This window comes from Sciurus vulgaris (assembly GCF_902686455.1).
Source record: "Sciurus vulgaris genome assembly, chromosome: 11".
Taxonomy (NCBI): Eukaryota; Metazoa; Chordata; class Mammalia; order Rodentia; family Sciuridae; genus Sciurus; species Sciurus vulgaris.
The window spans coordinates 12,639,722-12,663,534 of NC_136472.1; the positions used below are offsets into that span (position 1 = coordinate 12,639,722).

Consider the following 23,813-nt stretch of genomic DNA (forward strand, 5'->3'; position numbering starts at 1 on the left):
GTGCGTGTGACGCCGGCGGCGGGGGGGCGGGACCTGGGGCGGAGAGCGGTTCGCGCGCTTCGGGCCTAGTCCGGACTCGCCGCCGCCGCCGCCATATTCCCGGTAACGGGGGCGCGCGGCCGTGGGCCGGCTGGGCCGGAAGAAGGGTTGGGGTCGGCGCTGAGGCGGGGAGGGGGTCGGTTGAGTCTGGGGCGGTCGGAGTCGGCGGGCCGAGGGACGCGCGGGCCTCTGAGGAGGGGGCTGTGGGCGCCGGGCCGGGGCTGTGGGGAGGGAGTGGGGCAGGCCTAGCTGGGGCGAGGGCTGGGCCTGGGTAGGGAATGGAGGCGGCTGGAGGTCCCGGACCCGCTAGGGCTCTGGTTCCGGCCGCCTTGGGGCCTAGGCAGGTGCGGCGGGCTGGGGCTGCGGGCTTCGCCGCGGCCGTTCTTCACAGCCCGTCCTGAAGGGCCCCTGAGAACCGAGGCCTGGGCTTTCCCGTCGCGCCACAGGCAGCCGCGGCGCCGACTCGGCGCAACTCGGGTCGGGCCCGCGGGTGATGGGCAGCGAGCCCCGCGAGCCCGGGCGGCCTGGGAGAGCGGGGGGCGGCGCGAGCCCGGGGGCGGGGCGGAGCGGGTGGGGCCGAGCTTGGGCTGCCGGGATGCTGCGTCTCTGGAGACGGGAGGTTGGCAACCATTGCCCTCCTCCCGGCCTGGGACCCTCATGCTTTCTAATTTTTGTCCTTTTCTGAATACTGCAGTGGCATCTTTCTTGCTTTGCCCATTCTTCGGGCTCGAGATCCTCCTTACGGAACCATGTCAGAAGGAGTGGACTTGATTGATATATACGCTGATGAGGAGTTCAATCAGGTGAGGGGTCCTCAGGAGCTTTGGGATTTTCCTCCATCAGCTGAGGAATCACTTCCAGCAAACTTGCGGTGTTTTCGAGCTGTGCCTCTTCTGGGCTTGAACAGGCATCTATTGGATGTAAAAATTTTCTCCTGGCATTCCCAAATTTCCCCCTAGCGGAGACTTTAAAGACTACTGACCATTCCGCTTTATGTTAATCTGAACCCGGAGGCTTCCTTTTAAAGGGTTTTAAGAGCAAATAAAAGTCAAGTGTAATAGGTCTGTGAATCAACTTGTGGAATTTGCTCCTCCAGGAAGCCCAGGTTGGCTGTCAGTCTCCTCAAAGACTAACCACACAGAAATTCGTTTGTTAATGGATTCATGAGGACAATGTTGATACCTGATCCTTTGCTCTTCTTTCATACAGCATTTGCATTTCAGGAATGTAGTCCCCTCCCCCATAAAGATGCAAAAGACAGTGTGTAAAAGATACTTTAACAGTTAGTTTCACCTCCCAGTTGTTTCAAGTGTTTTATAATTAGTATGACTCTAGTCTTAAGATGTTCATAGGCATTTTGATGTAATAAGTTTTTTTTTTTGTTTTGTTTTGTTTTTTAATAATCCTTATTGTTTCTGGAGAGGTGGTAAAGATGTAGGACAAACTAGGTAAAAAGCAGTTATAAACCCATCCATATACCTTATGTTGGATTTATTAATGTCTTTTTATTTTATCAGAGGACATTGTACATATATTCCCGTTGAAATAATAATAATCTGTGCAGTTCAGTTTTGTGTGTGTTTATTTATTTTTTTTTTTATTTTTTTCTGGTGCTAGGAATAGAACACAGGGGCACTCTACTTCTGATCTCTGTATCCCCAGACCTTTTTATTTTATTTTGAAATGGGTTCTCACTGTTGCCTAGACTTGCTTCTAACTTGCAATCCTCTTGCCTCGCCCTTGTGTGTACCTAGGATGATAGGCAAGCACCACTGCAACCAGCCTTTTTCTTTTTTTAATATCAGGAGTTTATTTCTCTCTCACGTACAGTCCAGTCAGTATTGAAGGTGATTATAATGGAAGCAACATAGCTTTGCTCCATATAGTCAGGGGTCCAAGCTGATAGAGATGCTGCCATCTTTATTCCATTGCTCCCAAAACCTGGGCATCAACATGTGGTGGCAATTAGGGGAAAAGAGTGGAGGATCAGGAGATTTTGATGGAACAAACCCAGAAATAATTTCTGTCTCCTTATATTCCACACACCAGGATGTTCCATAGCCACCAAATAGAATGGAAGTCTGGAGTGTAGTCTAGCTGTATGCTCAGGAATGAAGAAAACAGATTTGGTGAAAACTGGTCAGATTCTGCTTCAACAGTTAGTAGTAAAAATATCTGTTATTATTGATTATTGTTATATGGCAGGCATTCAGTAATAAAAGTTCTTTAGCAGTATAACTTGTCGTTCAGACAGAACACAGGCCTTGGCCAGTGGTCACTGCTTTGTTGGGGTAGAAGTTGTTGGCCTCAACAATTTGTTTTTTGTTCTCTTCAGTTTACAAGGAACTTCTTAAATGTGTCTAAGGCCAAAAATAATATGTGGAATTTTAGATATTTATATCAAACCAGCAATATTTGGTGCTAGTCAAGATGAAGAAAGCATAGGTTTCAAATGTCTTTTGTGTTAAAGAAGGTAGAGGAAGGGGCACCACATCCCTATGAGTTAATTTTTGGCAAAACTAGTTTTAGTGTAATCTGGAAGCTGCTTAAAGATTAAAAAAACGAGGATTGTTAGAAACTGACTTAGACTGATGGCAGCTGCCAGTACAGTTTGTGTTTTAGAATGTTTAAAGAATGTCATTGATTTGCTCCAAGAATCCCCTCATGTTCACTTTGCTCCCCAAGGAAAATTAACACAGTTCCTAATTGGAACCCTGCAGTGCTTACTCCCTGATCTCTTATAGCATGTGCTACAAAAGCCTCTTCTGCACAGCTCCTTTCTTCCTGTTACATCAGGAGACCTGGCATTCCAGCTGCCATTTAGATCTGAGGAGAAAACCCTGGAAAGTTGACTGAGTATTGCCTCTCTGCTATAAGCGTTTTTAATCTCTGCTCATTTTCATGCTGAAATGGACTTTGCACAGTATTCTCAGTTCTCTTCCTTACTTCATCAATAAGTGTTTGCTAAGCACTGCACCAGGGCTCGTCAGGTAAAAGGAAGAAAAATGGATCCCCATATTCAAAACAGGTTCCAGTCCTGGTGGGTGAGGGTGAGGGTGATGGGTACTTATGTAGAATGACAGATAGATAACAGTGATGGGGAAGAAAGGTATAAGGTGAGAACTATGGAGATAAGTGTTATGAAGCCAAAATCTTGATTCTCAGCACTGCATATAAATAAATAAATAAATAGATAGATAAAAATATCCATTGACAACTAAAAGATATTTTAAAAGAAAAAAAAAATAAATGTTGTGCATATCTGTAATCCCAGTGACTCAAGAGTCTGAGGCAGGAGGATTGCAAGTTTGAGGCCAGCTCACTTGGTGAGTCCCTCAGCAACTTAGCAAGATGGTGTCTCAAAAAAAACTAAGAAGGACTGGGGATTTCGTTCAGTGGTAAAGTGCCCTGGGTTCAATCCCCAGTACCAAAATAAAAAAGAAAAACAATGGTATCAAGTTAGTCGCTTTGAGAAAAGTAAATCCTAGGCTAGTTACCTCCTGTCAGATACTGGGGACTGGAGGGTAGGTAAATTGAGCACAAGTGATAGAGAAAATCTTACTTTAAATTCAAAATCATAAAAGTTTTCTTTTGTAAACAAATAGTTTATTGAGATTTTCACAGCTATTGATACCCAATTTTTGTGCTGTTGAACCCAGTTTTTCCTGAGATAGTATTTAATATATATTTCCTGTTTAATCTTATTGGAATAAAACTTTCAACATCTCTACATGGAAAATGTTGATTGTCACATAATTTGTAGAATTAGGTTTCATTTTAACCTAACCCATCACTGGATCACTAGGTTTAGTAATCCAAAAAACCTCAGACCTTCTCTAGTTTCCTGCCTTAATAGCTGAACAAGTAAAATGAATTGGTGTTGCTAGCAGTTTTAAATCCAAACACAATTTGATACCTTGTTTCTTCCATTAGAATTCTCACCAGACCTTCCCTGTGCAGTTCCCACCAACTTCTTGGCCCAGAGAGACCATTTGAATCTTGTGATAATTTTGCATTCATTGAATCCTTTTGTTTCTGAGGTGGTGTCCATAAATTTAAGATTGTCTAGGATTGTGTGTATCCAATTTTGAAAGAGCAGATCAGTTGCCTTCAAGCTTACAATATGAAAGATTTCCTGTTAATGCCTCTGGTTTCTGAGCTGTCCAAATCTGCATGTTAGTTTACCAGCCAGTTTTTAGTGATAACGTTTGTATTACAACTTTTAGACACATCTCTGAATGACAGATACTACATAAGAAGAGTCCCAATTTGGTTCCTTCGAAAATCCAAAATGTTGTGTTTCCTTATTCCCTTTTAAGTTTCATTTGAAAATCCTTGATTTTCCCCCTCAGAAGTACTTTTTCCCTTGATGTGCTGGTGGGGGAGGGGGCGTCCCAGGGCCTTTCCCCGTACCAAAACTCCTCAAATGTTTAAGTCCTTTATATACTCATGGTATAGTGTTGACGTGTACTCTATGTGGGATCTCCTGTATACTTCAAATTATCTCTATAGTACTTAACAATACCTTATACAATGAGAATGCTATGTAAATAGTTATAGCATAATTTTTATTTGAATTGTTTTTTTAAAATTACTTAATATTTTCAGTTTGTAGTTGGCTGAACTTGTTGATTTGGAACCCACAGATATAGAAGGCCAACTGTAATGCACTCTTAAGGATAGAGCACTACCATAAGGGCAGATCACCAGACCTGATACATGAGTAGATGAGTAATATAGCACCTCTGAGCTATGTCTCCATCCCCCGCCCCCTTCTTTTTATGTTTCTTTGATGGTTATTAGCTGAGATTGAATCCTGCGAGTTTGTGAGCTTACCTAGGACCTTTGTATAAACTGAAGGATTTAAATCAGTAACTCTTACCCTTTTTTGCATTGTGGTACCTGCTTTAATGTGCTTTCCCCCTGCTTTATATTTCTAAATAAATTTACTCTTTTTATTAAACAGAATATGTGATTTTATTTATAGTATGATTTTGAAAATAGCATAGCTGTTGGAAATAAATTTTCATTGGTGTATCTTGGATGTGATCCTTAGAACCAGCCTCATTGATAACAGTAGGACTTGCCGCATATTTCCTTCTTGGTTTGCTTGCTTGTTCACCGTATGTCTTTGACTCACAGGGGGCTAAAGCTAGAAACACCACATACTGCTAACAAGGCCTTGGGAGAGAAACCTGCACAACAATAAAGTGTTATACATTGTTTTACAAAAAGTATTTGTGGAATCAGTGTAAACTAGAATGAAATACAAGTTACAAAACGAAAGGTTTGCAGGTGCATATCTTTGCCAACCCCTCATCTTTTAGGATCCTGAGTTCAACAATACAGATCAGATTGACCTGTATGATGATGTGCTGACAGCCACCTCACAGCCCTCAGATGACAGAAGCAGCAGTACTGAGCCACCACCTCCTGTTCGCCAGGAGCCATCTCCTAAGCCCAACAACAAGACCCCTGCAATTCTGTATACCTACAGTGGCCTGCGTAATAGACGAGCAGCTGTCTATGTGGGCAGTTTCTCCTGGGTGAGCAAGGATAACCGAAAGGCTTATGGGTGGGCTGGAGGGAGAGCACTGGGAGGTGATGGCATTTTCAGAAACCACTGTTGCACTGTTTTGTGCTCTGATGGGGTTGGATTTCTTTTTCCTGGGATCAGGTTGGATTGATCTCTGAAAGAGAACTATCCTGAGGACGTACTGGTGCCGAAGAAAGCAATGATTAAGTGGGTAGTTGCTTTTTCTGCCATCTTATTACTGCCCCTGACCCTGGGGCTTTATGTCTAGCAGGGTCATCTGTGGGACGAGATTTCAGAGTGAACACCTTGAACTCTTGGTGGTCATTAGATGGTCCTGTGATAATGGTGGGTGATGGGGATCAAAGACCTTGATAGCTCTAGTACACTTGGGGTAGGTGGTGACTGTTCTGCAAAAGTTATTGTGTGACTTGTTTTGGGGCTGGTGGTGGGGGTGGGTTTTCCAGATTAAGAACTGTATATACTGAGGGAGATGTTCTCATCAACTCTAGCCTGTCAGATCTGTAACTAAAAGTTACTAGCAGTCAGTGTTTGAGCTGATGACCAGCCAGCCCAAATGGCAGTCAGTGTTAAAATAGATGTTGATCTTAATTCGTTAAGATGGGAATTGGGAGGCGGGGTGATTTGAAATTCTGTATGAGTGAAGACAATAGGAAAAGCCTACACTAATTGAAATGTTGCTGGGGTCTTAGAGGGTGTTGTGATGTGACTAGATCCTAGGTTTGGGACATTCTGGGTGGGTGGGGAGGGAGTGTGTAGCTCTTGACATTTCTCCTTTTTCCATCTTGCCGGCCTCAGTGGACCACAGACCAGCAGCTGATCCAGGTTATTCGCTCTATAGGAGTCTACGATGTGGTGGAGTTGAAATTTGCAGAGAATCGAGCAAATGGACAGTCCAAAGGGTGAGGTCTGCATTTGGAAAACCCCTTTAGTTTGGAACCATTAGGGTAACAGAACTGCACTATATTTTGACCTGGTATTTTAACCCTTCCCACCCCTGGCCCAGCTTACTGCCTTAGAATGGTAACCTACCTGCAATGTAGTAGGACATTGATTTGTTTAGGGGCAAAGAATGCTGATTTTTAATGCCCAAAAAAAAAAAAAAAAAAAATCGAGGATTGTAGAAAGGCATCTTTTTGTTAATGGGTGTGTGTGTGTACATGTGTGTTTAATTTAGTGAGGTGTCTTTTGCCAGTTTTTACTAAAAATGGAAGAGAATTTTTCAGTTCCTTTTTCAGTTGTCTAAATAAATTTTACTTTTTACTTTTTCTTTCTCAAGGTATGCTGAGGTGGTGGTAGCCTCTGAAAACTCTGTTCACAAATTATTAGAACTACTGCCTGGAAAAGTTCTTAATGGAGAAAAAGTGGATGTGAGGCCAGCCACCCGACAGAACCTGTCACAGTTTGAGGCACAGGCTCGGAAACGTGAGTGCGTCCGAGTCCCAAGAGGGGGTACGTGGAGACCATCTGTATGAAGGGGGGAATGCTGTGGGTTTGTTTTCTGTGGTGTGGGCAGCCTACAACATGCAGGAGTTTGGGGGAGGGTGCTGTGCTTATGGGTGGTGGCATGATGGATGGGGAAGCCAAAAAGAGGTTTGAAGAACAATGCTCTTTTTCAAAGAGTCAGGGAGGTTCAGATTATAATTGGGTTCTGTCATTGTGTGACCTTGGGCAAGTCACTTAACTGTTAGGGCTTCCTTCCCTCATGAACTAGATATATGATGTTTAAAGTTCCTGTCAACTCTGTATTTGTATTTCTGTCTAAAAATTGACTTTTTTAAAATTTAGATTTGGTACCATGGATTAGACCCAGAGGGGCTTAACCCCAGCCATTTTTATTTTGTATTGTGAGACAGGGTCTCACTTAGTTGCTTGGGGCCTCGCTAAAATTGCTGAGGCTGGCCTTGAACTCATGATCTTTCTGCCTCAGCCTCCCAAGCTGCTGGAATTACAGACAAGCTCCACCAAGCCTAGCCTCAAAATTGGCTTACTTTTAAGATGTGCACCTCTCTACATTTTCGAGAAGCAGCCATCCTAAAAAGTAACTAGGATATATAATCATGGCTATAATGTTTTCATGAGTATATGTTGCGAGGGTGCTCTTTCAGCAGTCAACCAAAAGAAACATGAGAAAGTAAGAATTCGTTCATTTGTTTTTGTGGTGCTGGGGATCAAACTCAGGACCTTGCACATGCTAGGCAGACTGTGCTACTGAGCTAATATCCCCAGCCTGAGAATAGGAGTTTAACAGTGTTGCTTAAGTATGGTCCAGGGAGAGGGCACACAGTAGAGGGCAGCAAGTTTTCTATCTGCTTGACAGGTCTACTCTATTTGCTAAGAAAGTTGCATCGTTCTACCTTAGCTTGATAACAGTAGCCCTTAAATTCACCTTGTTCCCTTTATTCTGACTCTGTACTCACTAAGCCATCTTCTGATATTAATTTGGTTTCCCAACTAGGCTCTCCTACTGGGAAGAGAATGCGCTGACCAGCCGACACAAGTATTCCGGTCTGCTTGGCAGTTATATTTCTCATTGTAAATTAATAAATTGGCATTATGGTTTATGAATCAGTCTCTTGTGAATTTGGTTAGTGTGAATCAGTCTCCTAGGGTTCAGTTACCCCTGGTAAACTGTTAAAATTGAGTTTCTGAACCTATGAAACCTGAGGACCAGACCTTGGATTGCCCTGACCTCCCAATTTATAGCTACCAGTACTGCAAGGCCCTGCCTGAGACAGCCAGCCACCTTTACTCTACTTTTACTACCGTGGGGAGCAGCAGTTTCATCAGCTGCATTCTGTCGCTGCTTAGGTCCACCTGTAAAATCAGTGGTACCTTTTATCAATTTGGTGTATCCTTTAGATAGAAATATGGCTCCTTCTCTTTCTCATAGGAACAACAATTCTATAGCTAGATTGAGAGCCCAGATAGATGTGGCGTGAGCTCCTTTTGCTCTCGGTTAGTTAAAAAGTACACTTTTCTTGAAAACCCCTATTTTTAAGTCCCTTATGTTAGTCTCTATAATTCATCTCTCCCCTCACTTTTCTGAGGTGTCTAATCTTACAACTGCATTTTGGGTAATGTTCCTGCCTCTCTACTCAACTCTTTTTTTCTCCTGAGTGGTTGTGACTGAGTGCTATTTTTCTGCTCTGTCATGCTGATGGACTTGGACTCTTTGAATTCACTAAGTAAAGCCAGTGAATTTCCTTTGCTTAAAAATGGCTGCTTCTCTGGGGACTTGTAGTCATAGATATAAAACAACCCTTGCAGATACGAGACAGTAGCTGAGCAGGTAGTTAACTGTCAGAGGAGCACACATTCTTATACCCTCCACTTTATTCAGATTGAGAGAACTAAAGGAAGGTTGCCATGTGTTTGAGATACAAAGAACAAGAGTGCTGGGCCAAGTACTGGCAGTGTACCACGGTAAAGAAATCAAGATGGTTGTCAGCATTATTGATTCCTGAGTTTTAGTTTAAGAAGCACTCTTCTTTCCCTCTACACTTGCTAAGTCTTCTGCCTTCAAGACTCCAAGGCCATATAATTATATTCTTTTGGAGTCCACCTTAACCAGGCTTAGTCTGTGAAATTAGGAGGAACAAGTGTAACCAAGTGACAGTGTTAGAAACCTTGCTTCCATTTATTTGATGTTTTGTACTCCGGTCATGTACAACACCATGCTACTGTGCTATGATGATGTTCCCAGTAGGCCACCCTGAAGAATAGAACAGCCAGGCCATTCAAATGAAGTGGGAGTTCCCCAGATTCGAGACATGTTTTTTACCAAGCTTTTGCTAAGTGTTGTGCTGTCAGCTGTGTACCATCTGCTCGTTCTGTGGTAGCTTTTTTTCTTGGCTTATTCCCCACTTCTCCACCTTTCCCTTAACCACCAGTCTTCTTCTCTCCATTGTGTCTCTTCCCCATCCCAGTTACCAGTTTGGGTATGTGACTGAAGAAAATCAACCTAACCCTTGCCCCCTTTTTTGCCCAATTTCCCTGACCAAAGCTCTATAGCAAAGAGCATTGCAAGAATACAGCACGATTGGGAAGATAAGCTAGTACTAATCTAAAGTGAGCCCCTGAACTCTTCAAGAGATACGAGATTTCAGCTCTTCCAGAATTGGGCTGAACATAATGAACATACTCATCTTCTATGAGTTATTAGGTTCCTTCTACAATTAAAAATGTAAAATAAATCCAAGGGTAAACTAGGTTGTGAAACACTTTGAGAGTTTTGAATAAAAGCATCCTTAAGAGGAGTGTAGCATTTTGGGTTTATTCTTAACTGAGATGCTTTTGACCTTTTACTCTGAGGCCAAAGAAAAGGCAGTAGATGTTTCTTTTTTTTTTTTTTTTTCTTTTTTCTTTTTTCTTAATTATTTTTTAGTTGTAGAGGACACAACACCTTTTTTTTATTTATTTTTATGTGGTGCTGAGGATGGAACCCAGTGCCTCACACGTGCTAGGCAAGCATTCTGCCACGGGGCTACAGCCCCAACCCAGATGTTTTCTTCTTTCTCAGCCAAATCAGTTACCTTCCTCAGTATAGTGTCCGATGACTTGCTGAAAGATGAGCTGGTCTGGGGTTTGTCTAAAACCTGGATAGTAACATTAGCTGTGCTTTGCTTTGTAGGAATACCTCCACGGGCCCACTCTCGAGATTCTAGTGATTCTGCTGATGGACGGGCCACACCCTCTGAGAACCTTGTACCCTCATCTGCTCGTGTGGATAAGCCCCCCAGCGTGCTGCCCTACTTCAATCGCCCTCCTTCAGCCCTTCCCCTGATGGGTCTGCCCCCACCCCCAATTCCACCCCCACCGCCTCTCTCTTCAAGCTTTGGGGTCCCTCCTCCTCCTCCTGGCATCCACTACCAGCATCTCATGCCCCCCCCTCCTCGATTACCTCCTCATCTGGCTGTACCTCCCCCCGGGGCCATTCCACCTGCCCTTCACCTCAATCCAGCCTTCTTCCCCCCACCAAATGCTACAGTGGGGCCTCCACCAGATACTTACATGAAGGCCTCAACACCCTATAACCACCATGGCAGGTGAGGACCGTCTTGCTCCCTTCAGATCTGAGGCACTAATAGGTCAATAGTGCTCAGCATTTTGTTCTTCATAAAGAAGTAAACACTGAATACTTAGACTTTCCTTCATGGAAACTGTTACTATAGTGTTGAGCCCGGGAGTGTAGTTTACTGTCATTGTTTTTCCTTTAGTGCTTTTGTTTGTGTCTTAACCACTTGGCCCAAACTACATCCTTCATATCCTCTTTTAAGGAGGTTAAGTGCCATAAATGGGTGCTACAGAAACTATACTGTCTAGCACTGTTGAGTCATGCCAAAATTACAGAAGCATATGACATGATTTCTGTCCTTGAAAAGAAGATGAATACTTAAAATACCTAAATAGGCTGAGAATGATTTAAGACAGTATACAGTAGAACATAGTTAAATAACAGTACTATAGAATATGGTAAAAGTATTAAGGGATGTGGGCAATCAGGAGTATTATTACTCCTGCATTATTATTATCTCCCTGCAGCCGAGATTCGGGCCCTCCGCCCTCTACAGTGAGTGAAGCTGAATTTGAAGAGATCATGAAGCGAAACAGAGCAATTTCCAGCAGTGCCATTTCTAAAGCAGTGTCTGGAGCCAGTGCAGGTAACTAACTCTTACCTTTGCTCTCTTTTTCCTTACCTTTGGTTTTTCCTTTGTTTTGTTTTTTTCCATCAGCAAAAGATCAACAAGTTTAAGTTGGAACGCTGTTAGATATCATGCATGGCACACTTCAAAGAGCAGTAGTAGCTAACTGGATTTCTTAGTTTTTAAGGAAACTCCAGTGTTGTGATTTAACTTGTGTTTAGACCTGCCTCCATGAAAACCAATTTAATGCCTACAGTATGAACAACTAATAAATACCATGACATTGTCATATTTATTCTAGAACGAAACTCCTACTGTATGGAGGTCTTGAGCTCAGTGATTGATCTTTAGATCTAACGTCTTTATAGTGGATCTGATGCCAAATATAGAATGTTGCCTCAACTAGGTGATGGTTCGATGTGGAATCTGGTGGCCTCCAAGTAGCCTGTCTTGGAAGACCTGTCACCTGAAGGCATATTGTGCCCTTTCAGCTAAATTTCCCTGCTTTTGGTATTAACTGGGCAGCAATTGCAAGTCATGAGTCTAAAAGGCCTGGGTGTGAAGTTTTTGGTTCCTAAAAGAAGAGGAGATTGGAAGTTTCAGTGCTGTGGTCCAACTTTCACATCATGACATGAATCATGTTCATTTTCTTCCCATGAGTTTACCACCTGAGAGATACCTCCTAAGATATAAACCCTAAGTATTATCATCTGTTTTCCATAATATCTTTGGCTGCAAAACTTGAATCCATAGAGGTGGTTAAAAACAAAGTATATGAGTTCTGTTCGATTTTTTTTCCCACCAGAAAAACCTACATTGGTATCTGAGTGAATCCTGTGTCTGTCTCTGTGTTGCTGGAGACTCTGAATCCAAAGTGCCACACATAGGCAAGGGCTCTACCACCGAGCTACATCTCTAACCCTTCTTCTTTTTTGACACAAAGTCTCACTAAGGTGCTGAGGCTGACCTCAAAAACTTGTAATCCCTGCCTCAGCTTCCTGAGTAGCTGGGATTACAAATGTGCCCCACTTAAGTGGATCTTTTTAAATTGAAAAGTAAAATATGTTCATTGTAACAAATCACATATACAAAGGAAAAACATGATCATTGTACCTTCTTCACTGTCAGTCCCTTCACCCTGAGATAACCAATTACTAAATCTTCATCTCCATCCCTTTTTATCCTTAGTCCAGTCATTCAAACCACAAATACTTCTTGAATGTGCCTATAAAACAGATATTCCCTCAGTAAAATTATGTCCTGGTGCTCCTGAGCCTCCACAGGATGACAGTTCTTCAGAGTTTCTATTCTGTTCTTATTGCATCTCCCAGAAGAAGCTGCCAGTCCTCATTTATGCTGAGCCCTGCATGGATTCCTGCTTCCCTTGTTTTCTGTCCTTCATGCTTTTAATTTAGCTTGGGAAAGCAGTGCACAAGTACGCACCCAGTGATGATTATCCCTGAGCCAGGCATTGCTCAGACTTGAAAAATGAAAGGGCTGGTTATTGATGGCAGCATAATTTTTTAAAAATGTATAAGTACAGTTAATCAGAATGTGTTGGTCAACAACATAGCACATATATGATGATGCTCCTGTAAGATTTTATCCTCTAGTAACATCATAACTGACTTGGTTTGCGTACAGTGATGTTTGTATGGTGATGAAATTACCTAGCAGTGTATTTCTCAGAAAATACTCCCCAGTCTACATGACTGTGCATTCCTTTTACATGTTTCAGAGGTATACATGTACTGTACATACACAACATAATTAGAAGTAATTCATAGAGATATGCAATGTTAAAAAGCAAACATCCTCTATAGAAGGCCCTCCACAATGGTTTTCCTCCACATTTTTTCCTATATCCTGGAAGCCTATTAATATATAAAGTCTAACATTTCTTGAGGTCTTGTTACTGTGACTGTGCACAGTGCACTGTGCTAAGCACTTTACATGGATTATTTGTTTACATAACAGATACACTGTCTGCTTTTAATAACTATGTAATTATATCTTCAGTCAATGTTGCTTAGTTTATATAGCCAGATCCTACCAAAGGTAAAATAACCACACTGAAACACTGTTAGGCGTACATACTTTGTGATCAGAAGTAAAAGATTTTTAGTAGAATTGCTGGATCAAACATTGTGCACATTTTTCTTTTTAATAGATGTTGTCAGATAGCCCTGGCATCTGGCAACATCTGTCAGGTTCAAAATCACTGGAATATGTGCCTCTCCAGTTCTGTACCTGCCGTGTCTGCTCATCCATTTTAACATGGTTCTTTGGAACAGCTAGTGCCTTTTGGTCCTTTTGGTTTGTGTTCTCCTGAATTCTCCTTTTGGTCCAGTTAGTTTACTGCCTCTGCTCATCCTTGACCTTTCCCGTCCATCTCCTGTCAGGGGATTACAGTGATGCAATTGAGACCCTGCTCACAGCCATTGCCGTTATCAAACAGTCCCGGGTCGCCAATGATGAGCGTTGCCGTGTCCTCATCTCCTCTCTTAAGGACTGTCTTCATGGCATTGAGGCCAAGTCCTACAGTGTGGGTGCCAGCGGGAGCTCTTCCAGGTGAGTTGAAGATTGCTCCAGCAGCCTCCCAGCCATGAGCAGCTCTCTTCCTTAGGTTGGGAAGGACAGGCAGGGGGCCCAGGGTATCTGAAAAGGACCTGAGAGAGTAGATTTATCCTTCATGTATTTTAAGAGGAGTTAATCACACTTTTGTTAACAAGTGTTATAATATCTTGGAATCTGTGTTGGTGAGGCAGTGGGCCCAGTTAGGAGAAAGGGAGACTGATGTTAAAAGCATGGACTTTTGAGCCATCCAAACTATTTCTTTGAATCTCAATTCTGTTAATAACTACCTGTGTGATAGTTAGCCACTTCCAAGTGTCATTTTTCATGCTTTTAAAAAAGGACAATAGCCGGGCGTGGTGGTACACACTTGTAATCCCAGTGGCTTGGGAGGCTGAGGCAGGAGGATCACCAGTTCAAAGCCAGCCTCAGCAAAAACGAGGCGCTAAGCAAGTCAGTGAGACCCTGTCTCTAAATAAAGTACAAAATAGGACTGGTGATGTGGCTCAGTGGTCGAGTGACCCTGAGTTTAATCATCCCCAGTAAACCCCCCCCCCAAAAAAAGGAACAACAATAACAATAATTTTATAGACCTGTTGTAAAGATGAGGTCAGATAATGCGTGAAATTCTTAGCACTGCTGGGTACATTAGTAAAGATCTTAACGAATTTCACTATCATCATTTTCCCAAAAAAGTTTAGACCTCAAAGAGCTAAGATCTTCAGACAGTAGGCCCATATTAGAGGAGTAGAAGAGTAGTTTACGGAAATACTGGGAGACATCAAACACCCTCTGAGTAGACCCTCTGAGTGAGGCTGAAGATTCTTTTTGATAGGAAAAGACATCGGTCCAGGGAAAGGTCACCCAGCCGGTCCCGGGAAAGCAGCAGAAGGCACCGGGATCTGCTTCATAATGAAGATCGACATGATGATTATTTCCAAGAAAGGAACCGGGAGCATGAGAGACATCGGGATAGAGAGCGGGACCGGCACCACTGAGAAAGGTGGGAAGAAGCTCTATTCCTGGTTGGCGGATGGTCTTTATGAAAGAAAAATAATTCATAGTGAACATTGCTCTCCCCCTCTCTCCCTCGTCTTCTCTCTTCCCCACCAAGCAAGCAAAGGCAGTAGGGGTGGAAAGGACTTTTAGCTTCAGTTACTAAAGGTTTGGGGCAGATTTCCTGCTTGTTTGTGGGGAGTCTAACCCTGAGATTAAGCTGTTCTGGTTGGTTTCTTGACTGCTTTACCCTGGCCTCTGAGCAGCAGCATGGCATAATGGCTGAGAGTGTGGTCAGATGCCAGAGGTTGAGTCCCAGTTCCTCCATTAGTGAACCTTAATACTCTCTGTTCTTCAGTTTCCTCATCTGGCGATAATTAAAGCAACTGTCTCACTGGCTTGCTGACAGTTCAGTGAGGTAATCCATGTAGCGCTCACAGTGCCTGTCACATAGTAAGTTGTCAATAAATGATAACTGTTGTTAATTATGTTTTAAACCCCACCAAACCTTCAAGTAAAAAATTTAGGAAAACTAACGAAGAAAAAAACCCAGTCTATTCACCTACTTAGTTTTCAAGGCACAACATTAATTATTTTAATATCTATTAAAAATAATTCTGGATATTGGGATGTTAGAGAGGAGAAAGCTGATCTGGAAAAAAAAAGAGATCCTTAACTTTAGAGATTATGTGGAAGGATATTTTTGCTTTTGATAAGTTTTTCTTTTCTCCCTTTTTAAGTAAAGCAAAAGCAAGAGGGTTGAGAGGAAACTATTAAACTCTGGTAATTGGAAAGTTCAGTTAGAATTGTCTAGATCCAAGGCTTCTGGCTACATCAGCAGGACTTCCTCTTCCTGCCTCTCAGCTCTGCTTCTCTCTTTGTTTTATTCTCAGAAAGATTCTGTCTTGGGGGTGGGGCCTGTAGCTTTTTGTTACATCCCACCAGTTAGCAGTCTAACTGAAAGAAAGCTTATAGCAAGGAAGCAAGAGCAGTTGTGGACTTTGTTATGGAGATCTCAGAGGTAGTCCAGGCACTGGCTAGGAGTTTGTCTGTGCTTCCTGGGACTTAGTACTGCATGACCCAGGTGACCTTGGGGGCTCTTCTCAATTTTGTGATTGCAGACTAATGAATCTGCGGGACAGCTTACTTTGTCTCATATGAAGTACAATATGAAGATGTCCTCGGTCTTTTGCCTGTTTAATTGTTCTGAAGTAATAATGGTAATTAAGGAGGGGGGAGAAAAAAATAGTAGTTCTGTTTGGCATCTTTGGGGTAGATAAATGGATAACTGCATCAAGAAGGGAAAAGAGGGCTGGGGATGTAGCTCAGTTGGTAGAGTATTTGCCTCATAAGCACAAGGCCCTGGGTTCAATCCCCAGCACCGCAAAAAAAAAGGGAAAAGAAACCCTCACCACTTGTATATCCCTGCAGTTCATAAGCAGAAGCTGGACTGAAACACTTGGAAAATGAGTGTCTTATCTTCTGGTGGCCTATTAACAAACAAGAAACGATCACTCTTAGTTTGGCTCCTGCTGTTTACTCTGTTGTTTAGCTTTATCTGCCATAAACTATAGACAGACTTATAGCTAGTTATTCTTTTCATCTTCTGCCATAGTAGGTAAGTAAGTGAGATGAAAAGTCACTAATTTGTTTATTTGCTTCCCTTCTCTGTTCAACCACCCTTTATCCCATAAGAACCTAGACTACTTGACAACACAGAGTCTAGGATAACGCACATGGCACTAACAATTAGGCTGTGGGATCTGGATAATTTTTTTCTATATTTTGTAACAGGCTGAGTTTTGGAAGTGCCTGTGTATCCTCTGACAAAGCAACCTAATATAGATGGAGTCCACAAGAGACTTTAGCCTGGTTCAGTCTCAGGGAGTGAGCAAAAGGGTAGGCATTAGAATAGTCTTGGTCCAGCCCCACCCCTTTTGTAATAGTAGCATTTCCTTCTCTTATTGGAGCTGGCACAGTTGCAGTATTACTTGAGATACAAAACCACCACCACCTCCCATCATGCAGGCCATAGTGTGTGTCCTAGAGCTAACCAGGATAAGAGTGACCAAGGAGGGGTCGATTGGTCTGTGCAAAGCATGATTATATCTCTGGGGCCACATTCAGTTTACTATTAGAACGTATAACTGCATGTCACCATTCCTGCTGGCTTTGCTGTCACCAGCCTTTGAATAGTGAAGTTGTCAGGCGAGATCCTCTGAGGCATCAGAACTTTGGGAATTGAGCATTTCGATTTGAGTTGTTAGCTGTCACTTTACCTCATTTCTTTCACCTACAAAATGGGACTATTTTTCCCATTATAAGGATGATTCAATTTGAATAATTCTGAAAGTCTGACAATAGTATTTCCAGAACATAGTCATCTGACTGATGTTGGTCTATGGCCAGATGTGGAAAATTAACTTCTAAGACAGGTTTTTCACTGCTCTGCTTTTCCCGGTCACCATTTAGATATTTTTTTTTAATTCTATATAGTCCAAAAGAAATGACTCAGATACTCCCAAAATATCAATTTCTTACATTCTTATTCTAAGGACTCAAGTTGTGTCTTGATATGAGATGGTACATAGGCCTCACTTATCTTGACAGACTTGATTTTGCAAACTCTGTGCTGCAGTCTTTTAGTTAAGAGAATAGAAATTATATACCTGTTCTATGAACAGGTGTTCCCTAAGCAGGAAGTGTGTGTTCTCTCCAGAGGCAATAGAGCACCAGCCTTCTCTGTCCTTCCTTCCTTCGTAGAGGGCACAGCTTTAGACCTAAAAACTGATCGGCTCACTGAAGCAGTCGTTGATTTCTGTCTGCATTCAGACATTACCATAGAGGATAGCCATAGACTTTTCAGAACTCAGTGTCATTCTCACCATATTCCTATCCTCCTGATCCATGGAAACTGAGCTGTTCAGTTTTTTGTTTTTGTTTTTTTTTTCCCCTGGAAGAGTAATTTATTTTTAGCATTAAGGAGATTAACGATAGTAGTCTCATTATTTGGACATCCATACTGAAACTCAACTGTTCAGAAGTTGTAAACCTACATAGTTTCTAATGACTCCTAATTAAAGAAAGACGATAATAAAGCAGGTATGGTAGCATATGCCTGCAATCCCAGTGACTTGGGAAACTGAGGCAGGAGAATTGAAAGTTCAAGGCCAGTTTGGGCATCTCAGCAAGGCACTGTCTCAAAATAAAAAGGGCCGGGGCTTAGCTCAGTAGTAGAGCACCCTGTGTTCAATTCCAGTACCTGAGAGAAATGACAATGATTGAACAAGACAGCTGATGTGGGGGGATCTTCTATTGTTTTTTCCATGGTGGGGGTCCATGGGCAGCAGCTGGCAGCAGCACAACAGCAACAGGGCCTGAGCTGTTCAGTTTTGATCTAGTTCAGAGATTCTGAATGGTGTGACATGGAGAATGCACTAAGAGTTTCAGTTTTCACTTAAAGATGGGACAGGCTGGGTGGTTCAATGTAAAGCACTTGCTTAGCATATAGGCGCCTCTGGATTTGATCCCCAGTGCTGGAGGAAGAACAAAAAAAAGAGAAGAAAATGGGACACATACCTGCCTACATAGGTGTTACAGAAGCCAACAAGACAGAGACCACACAGATTGGGGATCCAAACTGAAAATAGCACCATTACAGGGTTATAAGGATCGAAGTGCCATGTAGATGTCTTTTTTCTAGGCTAGATCCTCCAGGTGTTCTGAGGCCTCTGTACAAAAAATGCAGTATAAAGGATGAGCATTTATGTGTAGGCTGTGTTGCTCGTTTGGGCATTGGTAGAAATTCTAACCTGGCATGCTTGATTCAATCCCAAATACTGAAACAACCACCAAAAAAGCCTTCTGTAATTCTTTTTATTTTTTTATGGTACTGGGGATTGAACCCAGGAGTACTCTTGCCAGCTGTATCCCCAACCCTTTTTATTTTTTTAATTTGAGACAAGTTTTTGCTAAGTTACAGAGGTTGGCCTTGAAGTTGCAATCCTTTTGCCCTGGTGCACTCATGTGCACCACTGCACCCAGCAAAAATTCTATAATTCTAAATCTGAATTTAGTTCTCCTTTTTCTTTTTGACTGTTAAGTCTGTTTTATGTAGTCAGACTGACGATCTGCAAATTGATATTGCAATACTGTAACTAGGGCTGAATGTACTGGGGACCTTAAGTTTGGTGGTGATGTGATGAGTAGATTAACACATCTTACTATTGGGCAAAGGCTTTTAGGTTTCTTTGATGGTGATTGCTGCTGATTGTCTTCTTTTACTTGCTTGCTTTGCTTTTTGAGTTAGGTTGTTCCTGTACAACCTAACTTCTTGGTCTCTCACTCACAGCTGTCATCTGTGGAAAAACTTAAAATCTTTTGAGTTTTAGTATAGCTTAGAAAAGCTCTGGGGCTGCGTGTGTGTGCGTGCACATACTTACAAAGACATTGTTTGTAATCTGTTTTATCCAGTGCTGCTTTCAAAGAAAATAAAATTTAGGCATTAACGGAAGTACATGCTCCCTGCTGGGGCATTTGGGGGATTAATGGATTTGGTTACACACATTTTTTTCTTACCTCCGTACCTCCCATTTCCAGATCTTTTTGCTTCCCCTCAAGGTAAGCTGTGACTTAGAATAGATTTTCCGAAGGTATTTAAACTCACCATGTTCCCTTACAGAAATTTTTCTTGAAATGTAATAGCTTCTATATTTTTCTAGCCAAAATCTCCCTTTCAGACTGCTTTTTGAGACTTCATTATATTGTGTTTTTCCCCAACCTTAAAGTAAGATGTTATTGCTTTCTTCTGCCTTCCCAGGTTTGAATTCCTTGTCTACATCCCCTACTTCTTACATTGTAAGTTAAGAAAATGCTAGCATATTTCATACAAACCCCTACTGATTAGAAAGTAACCTCTGTATTTTATTTCTCCTCTTCTGATGTTCTCATTGCAGGAATCTGGTTGGAAACAAATGTTTTTTTAATGGACTTGCATCTCCTCACCTTGATCAGGACTAAAGGACGGAGGCCGCTCCACCTCTTCCCCTTCCTCCAAACCCCTAACTCCCTCCTGACACCCAGGGAATACCCTCTGCCCTACAGGTTTGAAGATGGCTTGGCAACCCTCCCAATCCCACACCCCTGTGTGCTGGGGAAAAGAACCTAAAGACTTCATGTGGTTGGGGGTGGGGGGTGGCAGACAGGAAGAAAGCAACAAGTTCAGGCCCTGGTCTCCATAGAGAATGGTGCTTTGTCCAAGGAAACGTATGAGTTTCTGATTCTCCAGGAGCAGTGCAGTGGTGAGGTTGATGGGAAGACTTCCTTCCCAAAGAAAATGGATCCTCCGTGCAGGATCTGGGAGAGTGACTGGGTGTGCCAAAATATACCCAGGGTCCTGCCCTCAGCACTAGATTTGATGGGGTCAAGAGGGTCCAAACCCCTTGCTAACATACCACTTCTTTGTTTTAACTCCTTTACCTTCTCAGCCCTTTGAGGAGGGACCAGGAGAACAGAAAATACCTTGTGAAAAGCTATTTCTGTTCTTGGTTTTCCCCTCTCACCTATTGACGGTTGATTTCCCTGATCTCCCAGAGGGCTGAACTCCCTGCTGCTCAGCCTTCTCAGTGGACTTGTCTCTCCTAAGCAGAGAAGGCCATGAGGTTGCCTTCTGCTGGGTAGCCTGGCAGAGCCAATTGCCACCCTCTGCTGCTTAGTGCTTGGTTGCTCTCGCAATAACCAGCCCTCTGAAGTGTTCCCTTTCCCTGGGGCTTTTCCATTTAACACATGGAGCCCTTCCCCCAAGAAGGCTGCTTCCTTGTTTTAGAGGAAGCTACTGCCATTGGGAGATGGGATATCGGGACCTCAGCAATGAAGAACCTTAGTGAAGTACCAGGAGGAGTGGGGAAGGAGGCAGGTTGGGCAGGCTGTGGCCTACTTCCATAGGCTTTTCTTTTTTCAGGTCTGATGTAAGCGTGGGCTTGCATCCCCCAGGTACATACTTTTACTTATTGTGGGATAACCCGGCACTAGTAGGCAGGTAAAGTCACAATTTGTTGTCTTTCCATCTGTTGACTTTGATGTAATAGCTCCACTCACTCTGCCTGGAGGTACTTCCTGCCTCTGATACGGAGCAAGGAAGAAATGCAGCCTGACTTGAATGAACTCAGCTCAGAGTTCTAAGGACCAGCACTCTGGGGGCCATTTTCTACACAGGCAAATGGAATTGCTTTTCCCATAATATCCAAATTGTGATGTGGTTGCTGTTGAGGAATGCGACAGCAATAGGGTCCTGCAGTACCCATGGGGTGATGCTACTTCTGCACGTTTCTACGGGGTACCTACGGGGCATCCACGGGGCACATGACATCCAATGTGAGAAGAGACGTGGCACGTAAGATGAGACGACATGTGAGGCATAGGGTCACTGGAGACCCTTCTGGCTCGGAAGGGAGAGACTAAATTGGACTGAACCCTTCCTCTGTTCCCAGCACGTTTCTGATACACCCCTCAGTCACTGAGGGGATCCCCCAGAGTTGGAGAGGCACATTCCCTTGGGACAGAGGCTACAGGTTGTAGCTTTTCCCCCCTGGCCCCCAACCCTGTCCCCACCACTTCAGAACATGGCACCCCGCCCAACTGGCCAAGTGTTAAGTGATGTGCTTATCCTCGAGAGCAGCTCCGGGTGTCTTTTTAAAATGTAGAGAAAACCAAGTAAGGCGACAGTTTAAGGAAAAACTATATAGAATACCAGAAAAGCCGTTTGCCCGGAGAATTATTTTCTCCCCATTTTTGTTTTGTTTTTACTCAATGACAATTTTAGTTTTATTTCCTGATAGCAAAAAGGAGAAAAGAAAAAAAAAAAAAAAAAAAACCCAGCCCTCACAAAGGCCAAGGCCCCCCCCGTCCCCCTGTTGTCGGTGATTTGTTTGTCTTTCTGATAGGTTGAAAATTGTGTAATAAACTTGATGACGCTGTCAATCTTTTATACTGCATTGTATTTTTTTTCCTTTTGTAACAAAATATTTTTAAATAATAAATGGGGTGTGAGCTGTTTTGTGGATTCTGCATTGAATAGATTTGTTGAGGTGTCGGGCATGGGCATGGGCTGATGTAGCTGCTATGGGATGTAGCAAAACCCCAAGTGCTTAGCTAGAACTGCAGTTGCTCTACAGACCAGGCTGACCGGTGAGCCTCCTGAGACGTCTGCAGACCTTTAGAGGCGCCTCTTGAAGTTTAGCTCTTTTCCCTAGCCCACAAATACCCTAAAGAAAACTTCTGAGTCATCCGTTACCATTCAAGGTAAGACTTACTAGTTTCAGACGTATTTCCTGCCTTGTAAGAGCTCAGTTTGCACTGCATCAAGTTCAGGTAGGGAAGAAAGCTGTGGTAGACCTGATCACTAGTGCCTAGTTCCCCATCAATTGAATCTCATCTAGAAGATGAAAATAGCTGTTCTGCCTTCACACAGGGAATATTTTTTTTTTTTTTTTTTTTTTTTTTTTTTTTTTTAAGGTGTGGTGTCTCACTATGTTGCCTGAGCTGGTCTCTTAACACAAGCGCAAGTGATTCTCCCACATAACCTCCACAGTAACTGGGACTACAGGCAGGTGGGGCACCTGTCTTCACACAGGGATGTTTTTTAAACTAGACGTAAAATGTGAATGTGTTTTGTAAACGAATTGCCATAAACAGGAGGAAGAATAGATAAGAAAGCTTAGTAGAAGTGCTATAGGGTAATCTTGGGTTTCAAGAAAAGCTGACTTTAAAAGTTGGTGTGGGGCTGAAGACCTGAAAACAGGGATCATGTCTTGCAGATTTACTATTCTGATGACAACAAGGAGTTCAAGGTTAACAGCTTGTCATGTTACCCAAGTATGTAGCCAAGCTGATCCTTATAATCCATTTGATTTCTGAATCTGGAGGAATCTTGGCATTCAGCAGTCAGGGATGGTACATGATACCATACACAAACCAGAGCTTTCACATCTCGATTCACATGTTCCAGCTGCCACTACCCAAGAAGCCCAAAGAAATGAACCTGACAAACCACTTATTTTTTTTTTTAATGAATAAGAAGGTAAAGAATTAAACCAAGGACCGGATGATAATGTGTACAGTAAGATCAGTGTGAAAGTAACCTTTAAGAGAAGGAAAACTACCTGGCGAGGATAATTGTGAAACTAAATGGAGAGGAAAAATAACTGGTACCTCTAAAGAGTTTATTTTTTGGTGGTACTAGAGACTGAACCAGGGCCTCATGCATGCTAAAGCTCTACCACTGAGCCACATCTCAGGTCCCCCTCAGAGTTTAAACAAATGTTTTCAAGTTGGGTTCCACGGACACTTGCTAAAGTCTAGTAATCTTTTTGTGCCCCATATGACCTTTCTTTTTTTTTTTTTTCCTTCAGACTAAAGTAATGACTGGTAGCTAAGAGAGTACGTTCAGTATGACCTAAGCAGTACTATGGTGGTGTAGAAAGGAGGGACCTGGCCCCATGTGGTTGTGCATGCTTGTAATCCCAGCTACTCAGGAAACTGAGGCAGAAGGATGGAAAGTTCAAGGCCAGCCTGGGCAACTTAGTAAGAACCTGTCTCAAAAAATTAAAGGCTGTATCCCATTTGTTTACAATAAAAAAAAAAATTAAAGGCTGGGAGCAGTGGTGAACACTAGTAATCCCAGCAGTTCAGGAGGCTGAGACAGGATCATGAGTTCAAAACCAGCCTCAGCGAAAAGTGAGGTGCTTATAAGCAACTCAGACCCTTGTCTCTAAATAAAAACGGCTGGGGATGTGGCTCAGTGGTTGAGTGCCTCTGAGTTCAATCCCCTGTACCCCACCCCACCCCCACAAAAAAAAGGACATGTGTGGGTTGCCTATAGGTTCAGATTCTAAGCTGGATACCCTGAACACAATGCACATGACAACATGAGTGTATCTCCTTCTGCCCCATAGGATCATTATATGGGTTAAATATTGCTTACAAGGCACTGGATGAATTTGCCTCCT

General features: G+C 42.8%; 1 protein-coding gene across 5 annotated transcripts; it reads left to right on the forward strand.

Annotated features, from left to right (window-relative positions):
• The first annotated feature begins 13 nt into the window (after positions 1 to 13).
• On the forward strand, positions 14 to 21,860 carry CPSF7 (cleavage and polyadenylation specific factor 7). 5 transcript variants are annotated; one of them, XM_079103930.1, is made up of 11 exons: positions 14 to 102; positions 734 to 842; positions 5,367 to 5,585; positions 6,392 to 6,495; positions 6,873 to 7,045; positions 10,227 to 10,641; positions 11,138 to 11,256; positions 13,641 to 13,809; positions 14,648 to 14,815; positions 19,628 to 19,665; positions 19,764 to 21,860. In XM_079103930.1, exons 2-9 carry the CDS (start codon positions 789 to 791, stop codon positions 14,808 to 14,810), a joined length of 1,416 nt encoding a protein of 471 aa, XP_078960056.1. In that variant the 5' UTR covers positions 14 to 102; positions 734 to 788; the 3' UTR covers positions 14,811 to 14,815; positions 19,628 to 19,665; positions 19,764 to 21,860. The 5 variants fall into 5 exon arrangements, with proteins under 5 accessions (XP_078960056.1, XP_078960054.1, XP_078960057.1 ...); XM_079103928.1 differs by lacking the exon at positions 19,628 to 19,665; XM_079103931.1 differs by lacking the exon at positions 19,628 to 19,665 and having other exon boundaries at positions 6,873 to 7,018.
• The last annotated feature ends 1,953 nt before the right edge of the window (positions 21,861 to 23,813 follow it).

Excerpts from the sequence above, each read along its gene's own strand:
- CPSF7 (XM_079103930.1), top strand. The coding sequence starts at position 789 with ATGTCAGAAGGAGTGGACTTGATTGATATATACGCTGATGAGGAGTTC. Across the intron at positions 10,642-11,137 it reads CCCTATAACCACCATGGCAG|CCGAGATTCGGGCCCTCCGC; the intron begins GTGAGGACCGTC and ends ATCTCCCTGCAG. Across the intron at positions 11,257-13,640 it reads AGTGTCTGGAGCCAGTGCAG|GGGATTACAGTGATGCAATT; the intron begins GTAACTAACTCT and ends ATCTCCTGTCAG.